This window comes from Harmonia axyridis, chromosome 4 (genome assembly GCF_914767665.1).
Source record: "Harmonia axyridis chromosome 4, icHarAxyr1.1, whole genome shotgun sequence".
Classification (NCBI taxonomy): domain Eukaryota; kingdom Metazoa; phylum Arthropoda; class Insecta; order Coleoptera; family Coccinellidae; genus Harmonia; species Harmonia axyridis.
In genome coordinates, this window is record NC_059504.1 from 29,074,523 (window position 1) to 29,086,998 (window position 12,476).

Consider the following 12,476-nt stretch of genomic DNA (forward strand, 5'->3'; position numbering starts at 1 on the left):
TAATATTAGAAGTACAATTATTCAAATTTGAAGAGCTCGAAACATCGAATATATTCAAATATATTTGTTTGTTTATTTGAAAACTATTATGGTTCTCCATCTGCATTCCTAAATTATCTTGAGTTACCATTTTTTTTTACTGATGAAATATAATTTTTGAAATTTTGAGTATTTGAATATCAGCTCATGTGTCAGCGAGGACCGTGATTATATTTATCAAATGAAAAATGTATTGTGTTTTACTTGTTTGGGTCTCGATTGTGAATACTTATGATAAATTTCATATCCGTTGCACTCTGATCCTACGGTAAATACACTTTTCTTCTTGGTTTCGTAGTTGTGTCGCGATTTGTCACCAGTTTCTGGATTTTCCTAAGTTTTTATTGAAATGGATGTGGTCGTATAAAAAGTATAGTACTCAACTCGAGTTGTAAGACAATTACGCACTCCTAGCATTACACACTCGCCGCTTCGAGGCTCGTGCGTAACTATTTCTACTGGTGCATAATATGCTTCTTACAACTCTTGTTATGTAATGTTCTACTTCCATAGTCAAATCTTTTAATTTCTTTGTAATTTTGACGTTTCAAAAAGGCAAGTAATTTTTTTGTGAAATATCCATATATTTTCGTTTATTGTACAGTATATTTCAACATGGAATATGTAGACCATAAACTGGATGCCTTGAGAGCTTTCACCTAAAATAATGGAATACATTGTATGAAAACACTAAAATATATATGCTTATCTTCTCAAAAAAAGAGGTTAGCATTGCAATCTCATCGGTTCCCAGTGCATTTTTTGTCATCCTCCAATTACAAAATATGTCATATACCTTGCGTACATTTCCTTGGATTTCAAAAAAAAGTCACGAAGACGGGTCTTTTTTCGCGTTTCGGAAATTCTACACAGGTATATAAGCTATATTTTTTTTAATTTCTATCTTTATAAAGCTTTCGTATCTATGATTATTTGTTCATAATCAACACAAAATGCGAAAAAATAGAATAAACAAACCTCGTGAAAAAACAGTTTCACATAACTCTTATAACTTTAAGTTACTCGAGCGCTACGCTTGCTCGTACTCAAAAGTTATACTCATTCAGTAAAACTTTGCTTTTCTTAATTTGTGGTTTAATTATAATAATAATTAAACCACAAATTAAGAAAAGCAACCTAATCCTAATAAGGTTTCGTTTAATTATTATTAGGTGTACAGGGTGGGCAAATTTCGATGTTTTAGCACTACAACTTTTGAACCAGAGGAGATAGACAAAATCTGATACCCACTTCTCGATCTTTTTTTTTGAGAAACTATCAAGGGTAGTATTCATTTTTGGCCACCTTCTTTTGTTTTCGAGTTATAAGCGAAAATTGGAAAAATGGCGATATCGAAAAACATCTATATCTCCGCTAATACTGATGATAGAGCTCTGAAATTAAAACATTATACAGGCACTTTTTTACGTGGAATCCAGTGGCGTGCTCGTCTTTTCAAAAGGGTTTTTAATTGCGAAGCTATGACCCAAAGTTATGTTTTTTCAAATGGGAACACTAGATTTCTGTGCTATTTTTTGAAAGCTTCATTCTTCCTGATTTCAAAAATATATAACATTATATGGTTCGTATCAATATAAATAATAGAAAATGGTCAAAAACCTTTTTTCACCTAAGATTCTCATTATTTCTATGGTTTCAACTGTTGACGAGCACAGAAAAATTGAGCTTCCTATAACAAGAGAAGTGTCCTTCCGTTAATCTGATTTTTTCTATGGTTTTTACTAATTTCTCTCGAATACCTATTGTGAGGCCGCTATTAGGTAAAGAACCTGCCGAGAGTGGTTTCAACGCTTCAAGAACGGTGATTTTGATGTCGAAGACCAGTAGAGCGGTGGAAGATAGAAAGTTTTCGAAGATGCAGGATGGATATGGAGGCATTATTTGATCAAGACTCGTGTCAAACGCAACAAGAATTGGCAGGATCATTAGAAGCGACGCAACAAGCCATTTTAAAATGCCTGAAAGTCATGGAAATGATTCAGAAACAAGCAAATTGTGTGCCGTACGAGATAAAGCCGAGAGATGTTGAACAGCGTTTATTTGGTTATGATCAGCGGCTTGAAAGGCAAAGACGGAAGAGATTTCTGCATCGCATTGTGATTGGAGGCGAAGAATGGGTTCATTACAATAATCCCAAGTGCAGAAAATTATGGGGATATCCCGGCCATGCATCTATGTCGACGGCCAAACCAAATATTCACGGTTCCAAGGTCATACTCAGTATTTGGTGGCACCAGCTCGGCGTAGTGTATTATGAGTTGTTTAAACCGACTGCGAAACAATCATAGGCGATCGTTATGGAACGCAATTAATGCGTTTGAGTCGAGCATTGAAAGACAAACGTCCGCAATGCAACGAGAGACATGATAAAGTGATTTTACAGCATGACAATGCTCGACTCCGTGTTGCTACTTTGCTACTTGGGAACGTTGAAATGGGAAGTCCTACCCCACCCGCCGTATTCTCCAGACGTTGCTCTCTCGGACTATCGCATGTTTCGATCAACGGTACACGGCCTGGCTGATCAGCACTTCCGGTCTTATGAAGACGTAAAAAATTGGATCGATTCGTGGATCGCTTCAAAAGATGACCAGTTTTTTCAACGCGGGATTCGTACACTGCCCGAAAGATGGGAGAAAGTAGTGGTCAGCGATGGACAATACTTTGAATCATAAATGTTTAACAAGTTTTTTAAAATAAAGCCTCGAATTTCGGAAGAAAACGGCGGAAGCAAAGTTATACGCTTATGTATAACTTTCGATTAGATCAAATTCTGTGATATAGGGGTAATAATGAACCGATTTGTATGAATTGTTATATTTCTTTCCTAAAAACGTTTCTCCCACCCACAACATGAACTAAACCGCAAATTAAAAATTCTCACAGAAAATCGGAACATCATATCTCTGTTCCTCTGCTTGCAAACGAGACCGAACTCTCTCTCAAGACTCATTAAAATTTAACAAGGAAAGGAGAATGAAAGCTTCTGATCGCCAGATTTTCCTGAACTTTCCAAAGTAAACCTCCAAGATTAGAGTTCAACCAATCCCGGCGTAATAAAAAAATAATTGAATTTCCTCGAGAGCGCGATTGTCAATTCGGATCTTCAATGCCCATTAAAACTATCGATTTCCCGCAAAAGTATACAACGGGGTAGTTGACCAGTCTGAGTGAGTCACGTGAAAATCGATGGAAATCGTCTACGGAGTATATGGGGCGCACTAGAACGAGGCGTGGCATAGAGGTTACGTCGAGGTTTTCTCCATTCCCGTAAACACTCTCCGGCCGAAACATGTTTCGTGCTTCGGGAAAATCATCAGTGCGAGAACTATCCAGTTACAGTTTCGACTTCTACAAATGCATTTAGTGCGGAAAGTTCCATACGATGCGATTGAGTGAGGAGTGAGTAACCTCAAAATTGTAACAGCTTGCACAGAATAAACAATATTGATATTCAATTTGGGTTCAGACTGGTTCGTTTGAGCGGTTAATGAACCACGACTCGTTTTCATTTGTATATCCGTGATATCACACTTGTTGTCGTCAAAATATAGAAGAAAAGGTTAATGAACATTTTGAGGTTATGTTGCACCCGTAAATAGTATAGTGTAAGAAATATAGAATATCGCAAAAATTTCTTTCTGTAGTAGAGCGTATTCAGTGATATATTCAGAATTATGATGATTTATGAATTTTCTGATACTCAAAATTAATTAAAATTCATAAAAATCAAATTCAATTTGAATTATTCGAATTTAAGGAAAAACATTTGCAGACATTATAAAAAGTATCGAGTATACCAAATTCTTCGTCTAGTGATGGGATCTCAGGATCCATTTAAGCTAGAAAAAATGAATGGCACATTTTCGGGTTCGATTTTTCAGATAATTAATTTCTTTTTGTTTTGAAAACCGCAACCTTTTCTTGTCAGCATGAAAAAAGCGAATTCTTAAGGATACTGCTCTTCAACACCGATTATTTTAATTATCTGAAGTTCGCAGATGATCATTGATGATTCGCTGAGGCAAACAGAAATTTCTGATGATTTTTATAGTTTGATAAGCAAATTATACATTATGGTATATATTTTTGAAAAAAGAAAAATAAGAGATTTTATTTGTTACTGAAATTTGTATGGCTTAAATTTGAAAAAAAATACAAGTTTGCAATATAACTTCAAAACTGATTGCAATAAAAAATTGTTAATTGATGATTAGAAAATGATTATAAAAATAGATTCTATTGAAAAAAAGGGCTTCTAGAATGTTTTTGTTTCAACTGGTTGATTGGCCAAGGGAAACAGAAATTTCTGATGATTTTTATAGTTTGATAAGAAAATTATACATCATATGCTTCTAGAATATTTTTGTTTCACGTTTCTAGCACCAGTAACGAAGAAACTATGAGAACTTTTCATTTCACGACATTTTTTCAGTTTTCTCCCCTTCAAACTACATATCTTTTTAAAGTATTCTCTGAAAACAGTTGAACTCATAAGGTTGCGGTGTCCATCAGATTGATTATCTCAAAAATCGAGCCTGAAAATGTGCATTCATTAATTTCTAGCTCAAAGGGGTTCTGAGATCCTCTCACGAAACCACATATTACGGTTGCAAGGTCTGAACCCAGAAATCACAATGCCAAAAAACGAATAAAATTTGCATTCATTACATCGGCACTATTATAAATGTCCAATATAAAATATTCTATTCAGTTTTATTTTCAAGTTCCTTGATTATATTTTTCGTCAAGAATTGTATTCTCTCAGAAGGAAAATTAATACAGTATAGCTGTAATTTTTTATACAATTTAATGAATTTCGAACAATGAATATTTTAGAAGATGATGTTGTTTCCTTGAATTATTTCAAGATTTTCATTGAAACCTAAAGTCGTCTATTCTAAGAAACTCTTGAGAATATAAAAGCCATGTGCAATAAATTGGGGTATATTATTATAGATGTACCCCCTACTTCAAGAAATCGATTCATAAATTTCAAAAGTTAAAAACCAAGAAGTTAAATAAAGAGATATAATATATATATAATAATAATATAATATAATAATATTATGTAAATGAAATTGGTGTGCCGTTTAATTCTACTAGTTTGAACATTTTGAATTTCAGATGAAAACTCTTTTTGTGTAGGATATTTATTAAAATCGAGATTATAATGAATGCCTTACTAGAAAATTTATGACTGTTCCTTAATTTTATTTCAATTGCTATAAGGAAATGTGAAAAATAAGAATGTCATCATGGATGTTAAATTCTTTCTGCGAACGGTTTGATATTGGTTCATCATCGTGAATAATTCACCAATAACAAAATATGTAAGCAATTTCATCACTTTTATCATGTTTTAGATTTTCCATAATAGTTGTGAGTAATAAAAAATAAATAGCGTTTGATGACTAGCAAGAAGCCCCATAGCTAATGGAAAATTTCGTGGCGGAATTTTCCATCACGGGTTTTACGAATAGTGACAATATTGTATTGGATATTTAGAACAGGTATTTCTTTGTCTAATGAAATCTCTACATACCAAAGTATGTAATCGATAGCCAGAAAATTTGTATTAATCAATTGAAGTGTATAAATAATAAGGAAGATCGAATTTGTATTATGTGTATTTCTTCATTATTTTTGCAAAATGGCGAATGCGCTTTCAAAAATTCATATCAAAATTTTTCACACTATAGCCAGTAATGGATATAATATTTATTGATCAATATTGAGCACAAATATATGCTGAATAATTATTTTGCTAGATCATCCTTAAGTTGAATCCTGTACTGCTATTGTTGAGATGAGCATTTATAAAAATTGACCATTCAAACTAAAATTTTTTTCAATGAAATTCATTCAGTTACTATTTGACTTTGAATAAGTTATCTTGAAATACAAATTAGTGAATTTCAAAAGCTGGTTATCAGGAAATGATTTTTGAAGGTAATCATTACTGGCTATCTCAATCAAAAAGTTAATATAAAACTTATTATTTACTTTGCTTCATCATAAAGGCAGATAATGATCGGTTGCAGAAAAAATGAAAATATTTACTATTCAGAGTAGTATTCTGTATTCTCTTATTTCGAACTCCAGAGGTCCGAGGTCGCTACGCAATCTATCCTCAATTCAATTCCGTCTGAAAACACGATAACTCATGGAGTGCCTGTAGAATGTTTTTGTTTCATGTGGAAAGAACCAGTAATGAAGAAGTTATGAGAATTTCTCTTTTCACGCCATTTTCCAATTTTCTCTTGTAGCTTGAAAACAGTTGACTTTATGAGGTTACAGTTTTCCCCAAATCAAGTCTCTTAAAAACTGAGCCCCCATTTTTTTCTAGCTCAATGGGGTTCTGAGTACTAACAACGAATTTGAGACACCCGATACAGTGACACAACTATTGGAAAAGTTTTTTCCCTATTTGAATAGAAAACATGTAATAACAAAAATGTTAATAAATTTGAATAGCCGGTCAGAAAAGCATATACGACTTGATCTTGTTCCCTTAACTGAAATCAAAATTGGTCAATGACTAATGCAGACATGCGATTACAATTTTTCTCCTTCACCCCAACATTCAAGCATGTGGATCTCTGATAAGTCTCTGATAAGAAAATAAGTCAACTTCTACTTTGAGGGGAACGAATTTCCATCTTAAGTTTATTCCGAATAAACCACCCTCCTGGGGGTGGCATCACCCTCAACATTGTTTGAATAGGGAAGAGATTTCGAGTGTTCATTAGTTTGCAAGTTATTCATGTTCTGTACACAACCCAGTTAAATTTTCAAAATCGGTTAATTATATACGAAATAATGTGATATTAAACTTAACGTCATAAGGTAACCACCAACCTCCTTTTTTTCAATAGTTGAGAGATGGCGGATTTGTTTTGGTTGAAAAATTTATTTCATTCTCTGAACATCCTTGTAATAACTTGTGAACTTAACAACATCCAACATCTCCTCCCTATTCTAAAAATGTTGGTTGTTGCCAACCTCAAGTGTTTTTTGGGAAAAATGTCATAGGAATTCTTTCCCCTATTATAGAACTTGTAAATTATTTTCGGATTCGTCAAAACTTCTTCAGTTCTAATTTAACTTAAAATTCAATATTGAACAGATAATTACGAAAGGAAATGTATTGCATTGTGTACGAACAGTGAGAGCGAATAAAGCGAATAAAAAAATGTATTCCTCTTACGCAAGTTTTATTCGTAAATAAAAACTACGCTGCAGAAATACATTGATTCAGTCGCATATGAGAAAATCGGCCTAAGTGTAATAAAATTTTTATCAAAGTTCGCCCTATCAGGATTTTCTTTGTAAGCTTTATTTATATTGGATAAGAAGATAAGTATTGTAAAGTTTTAAGACATAATATACCTAACCTTACTTTGGAGATAGTATTTGATTGAGGTATTCTTTGCTGAAAAGAATGTTACTGTCTCGAAGGTGACTATGTGTTTTAACTAGTTAGGTTCGCGGCTCATCGAGTGAAGTGGTACCTTCGCAAGTATACTTTGGTGTTGCGAAATGATTGAGAGTTCTGAAAAATGTGAAGTTTCTTAAGCTTTCTTGTGAATTCAGATCGTTCCTATCATCGTTATTGGACATGATATATGCATAATTTATTCACAAACTGAAATACAATTGTCTTTCATGAAATTAATCCAGCCTGAATACTCTGCATTAAATAAAATTATATAATTCAAACGTATGTCGTATAATATATATACTATATGTAAAGTTTTTTGTATTACATATGTATTACATCATATTGTAGGTATCAAGTAACGTAGAGTAAAACTTATTTCAAGAGTTAAAAAACTGAGTTTTGCATGAACTTGGACAATATTGAACTTCAAGAAAGTAAAACTTTCTTTTCTATTTATCCTTCGTTCTCCAGATTCTCCTCATTTCAATTTCAAATCGGGGGTTACTAAATGGTGAATGCGCTGTATTAATAGGTATGAACACAAAATGATTATAAGAGAATTATTTGTGACTCAATTTACTTAAATTCATATTTATTTCATAATCAGAGACAAAGTCTTCATGAAGGATTGATAAAACACAATATATGATTGTCAATTTCGAAAATTGCATGACCTATATAAAATAGTTGCCAGAATTGATGCAAAATGCAAATCAGTTATATCAATAATAATAGTTACATCAATAATAAATAGGGGTAAACATACAAGGGTTACTATTTATGTAAAGAGAATACAAAAAATTAACAAGCGATTTAGATGCAAAATATTTTTATTGATCGCCATCATTGAACCATCATTCGAAACTTTTTTCGAATCAAAAGATGATAGATCTAAACATGCATTTTGAAGGCCCCAACGTCTTCTTTGGGCGATGAAAATCGTTGCCCACGAAGTTTATTTTTCAATTTCTGGGAAGAAGAAGAACTCATTCGATGCCAAGTCGGGGCTGTAAGGTGGATGACCCATTGATTGGATTAATTGTGAGTCCAAAGACTGAATGTGGCTTTGCATCATATTGAAACATCCAAACTGCCGACTGGCCTTTTCTTTTTGGCTCGTATGCATAAATGCACAACTCGTCACCTGTGACGATGTTGTATACCGTTTTGGATGCACCACAGTCGTATTTCGAAATCATTTTATGGCCCAAACGACAAGAGTAAGTTTTTGAACATCATTCAACAAATATGGAATCCAACATGCACAGAGCTAATAAACACAAATCTTCGTGCAAAATTTTATGTATGATAATCATATTAATGCTTAATTATCTTCCGATTTCCGGATATGTCACACGACGATCCTCTCCAATTAGTTTTCGCACAGCATCTATATTTTCCGGTACAATGACGTGTTTTCGACGACCTTCTTCAACTTCTTCCGTGAGAGAATTACATTTGAATTCAGTGTACCTACCAGCGATATACATTGGCTTTAAAAGGTGCTTCATCGCCATTGTTGAATTCAGTTGATAGATGCATTTTTCTTAAGTTGAAAGTCATAATTTTCATACCTCGAAAATTTTCACGAGTTAAATCCATATTTTGACAGAGATGAAATTTTCAATTTACTGTAAACAAAAATTGTGCTAGTATAGTATATCCAAAGTCACTTGAACTAAGTCGCTAAAAACGCTTGGCCATAGATTTCCCTTTGAAGTGGATAACGCGATCCACTAAATACCGGAGTTTATTTGGAAGTATTGTTAGGCAATAAATTCACTGGTCCCAAAGGAATTTCTGGAAACTTGGACAAACCCTGTATAATCCAAATATTCAGCTTCCTCTAAGTGACTTTGGATATACTATTCGTCATAACGTTATGGATAACACAAAAAATGTCAAATGTTACGATGTCAATATCAAATTTCACCTGGCAATATCAGTGTTGCCAATTCTCAATACCTCGTACAAGTTTAATTTTTAGGTGGTATAATGTTAGCTTCAAGTGCTCAATGAATACTTGTTTGGATTAATGTTCATTCATATCAAATTTCCCCATCATTTTCTCCGCAATTTATGTCACTGCTTTTCTGAATCAGATACTCAATTGATTTATCATCTATCCCACGTGTCCTCATACTATATCCAAATTAATTTGGTAATATATCATTGTTGCCAATCCATTAACAATATGACTATGTTTTCTATATGAAAAATGATCCTTGTCATTATTATATGGGAGCGATAATAAACAAGAACTCGGACGATATGTATCGATCTTATCGTTACTGATACAGTGGATGATAATCAGAAAGATTTTGTTTGATTTATCATGATAACTACTTCTTGCATGTATAAGAAGGTATGACGAGGAAAAATTCTTCACTCGTTGTACTATTTTTCCTCCTGAATTACTTAGAAGCGGGCCTAAGATATTGCACAAACATAAAAAAATTATATGTTATTGAATCTACGAATAAAGCCGAATATTAACAAAAGCCATAAAAAAACCTCACATTCTTAATTTTACATGAAAAATATGAAACTATAATTTAATAATCTCTAATTCTGTGGTCACATATGCGATGAATATCAGTTTTAGTGGTTGTTTGCGTGAGAAAAAGAACATTGACTTTCGAGAATTCATGTAGTATATTATGTACGTGCATGACTTCCTCGCTCAATCAAGTTTCAGTTTAATTTATTATTCATATAGTCGTATAGTGTTATTACATTACACTATTTATAGAGAAAAATTCCATAACAACCAGACTTATGCAGTTTCCTTGAAACTGAACTGAAATCTATTTATGTTTATTATAACTGCTATCTGATGATGTGAATTTTGATTACTTTTTTTCTCACTATTGACATTTGGAAATGTATAAAATCAAGATTTCGAATGAATGTTATGAATGAAAATTGAGTTGAATAATTTGCGTTTCCTACAGAGAAAATACATAGTTCAAAACTAAGATAGTTCAGCCTTTCGAAGTAGATTGGAGGTACTCACAAACAAAAATGAGAGATTCCTTTGGTCATATTAAGAAAAAAGGTCCTATAAGCATGGGTTCGCAAACGCTTCGTTTTCGAGATACACGGTACTAGTTTTTTTTTTCAAATTTTTTCTCATAGCACCTGCCCCTCACAAGATATTCAACTTGAATTCGATATAGATATTTCAATTCAAAGTTTTCATCATGTGATATTTGTGGTGATATTTTTTTTCTGGAACAGTTCTTATAGGACTATAAGCATGAGTTCCCAAACGCAAACCCCCCCTGCGACATTTTTTCCTAGCTACGGCCTTGTATCAGAAAAATGAAATTTTATTGATTTTTACAAAATTTCTAGTCGGATTTTGTCCACCAACAAACTAAAGTACGACATTCGAAATCCAAACTTACCCTGAAGTTCCCGAGTTTCTAGGTCTTTCCAATCGAGAGTTTACGGGCTCTTTTTCGCACTTATTAACAGCATCCTGAAATGAAAACTACAATAAAAGTTACGAATACTAGTGTTGAAAACCTAATTTATGTCATCACATAAAAAAAAAAGGTTTTCAACACTAGTATTCGTAACTTTTATTGTAGTTTTCATTTCATGTTTTATATGTTGTTATTCAGAAGTGCACTAGACCACTTCGCTTTGCACATTTAGATCTGTACCTAGACTGAAATTCTTAAGTTTTTAGGTCGTTCCGTTCGAGAGTTATCATGTTAACGGACTGTCAGACATCTTGAATTTGACCAGGACTTCGTCGTCAATGAGTCGTTCGATACCATTCGCGGGCAAAAAATACAAACATTTCGACGAAAAGAAATAATGTATTCTACAGCCCTTACACTGGCTACGTTCATGAACTTAACAATCGCAGACTCTCTTGTCGTGATTTCTCCGTATTTTAAGTCTTCTTTTTCTTTTCACAGTATTAACGATGGAAATAGCTGTGATCCAAGCGAGACTCCACCACGAAACTAGACCCTCTCTTGTTCGTACAAACCTGAGTGATGTTCCCAAGTTCCCCAGGGACCTGAACATGTCAACTTCCACCGAGTTCATGAAATCCTTCTCCAGGTTGGAGGGGTTCAGAAGGAACCTGACGTTCTCCACGGACCTGCCTTCCACCTGGAATAGCAGCGAGATATTTTTCAATCAAACGAATAGTTCAGACTACGACTTCGAGAGCCAGTTCTTCAACGCCACCAAGACTACGGACAGGCCCCCCTGGGCCTGTACAGAATGGAATCCCGCACAACACAGTCTCTTCCAAACTGCCAATTTCTTTTTTGCCGCAGCATTCCTAGTGCCTGGTAGTTTCAAACAAAGTGTTCTATTAGTAAGGTAAGATTTTTTTAATCAGAGAAATATAAAAACATTGAATGTAATGACCATAGTGAGTATTGAAGTTCTTGCTGTAATGAAAAGGCATTGAAGAACACTACAAAACTGTATGATCGGACTGGTGCCAAATATGACAATGCGCGTTCGTCAGTTTTTCACCGAAACATATTTTAGAATTATTACTTGGTTATCATCCATTGTTATTTAATAAATAAGAAAATATTTTAGAATATGTACCACAGGAGAAGACATAAAATACATTGAAAATTGCTGCATGATTTCAAAGAGTTCTCCAAACTTTTTTTCGTTTTTCGTGCTCCAACTGTTACAGTGCGTTAATAGTTTTTTTCACTGAAATATTGAGATTCAACAAGCCATATTTCAGAATATGAACTGTAATAGGGGGCATACCTAGGAGAAATTGTAAACCGCACCATTTCATAGAATTCTCCAAACTTTTTTTTCATTTTCAGTGAATAGCCCAAAACGTTTCTTGCGCGTGGAAAGTTTGTTCACTTATACATCAAGAAAAACATGCAGGTTCAAAAAAACCATACCACCGTAGTGTTGTTAAATATAAGAAAACTCCATAGACATAGAATAATATTATAGGTCTATGAAAATC

General features: G+C 33.6%; 1 protein-coding gene across 1 annotated transcript in view; it reads left to right on the forward strand.

The window, feature by feature from the left end:
* The first annotated feature begins 3,296 nt into the window (after positions 1 to 3,296).
* Positions 3,297 to 12,476, forward strand: part of LOC123678415 (blood vessel epicardial substance-A-like) — a 29,255-nt gene continuing 20,075 nt past the window's right edge. The window contains exons 1-2 of the mRNA XM_045615434.1: positions 3,297 to 3,462; positions 11,437 to 11,851. Coding sequence (XP_045471390.1) covers positions 11,445 to 11,851 — 407 coding nt within the window. The 5' untranslated portion in view covers positions 3,297 to 3,462; positions 11,437 to 11,444. The remainder of the gene's footprint in view (positions 3,463 to 11,436; positions 11,852 to 12,476) is intronic.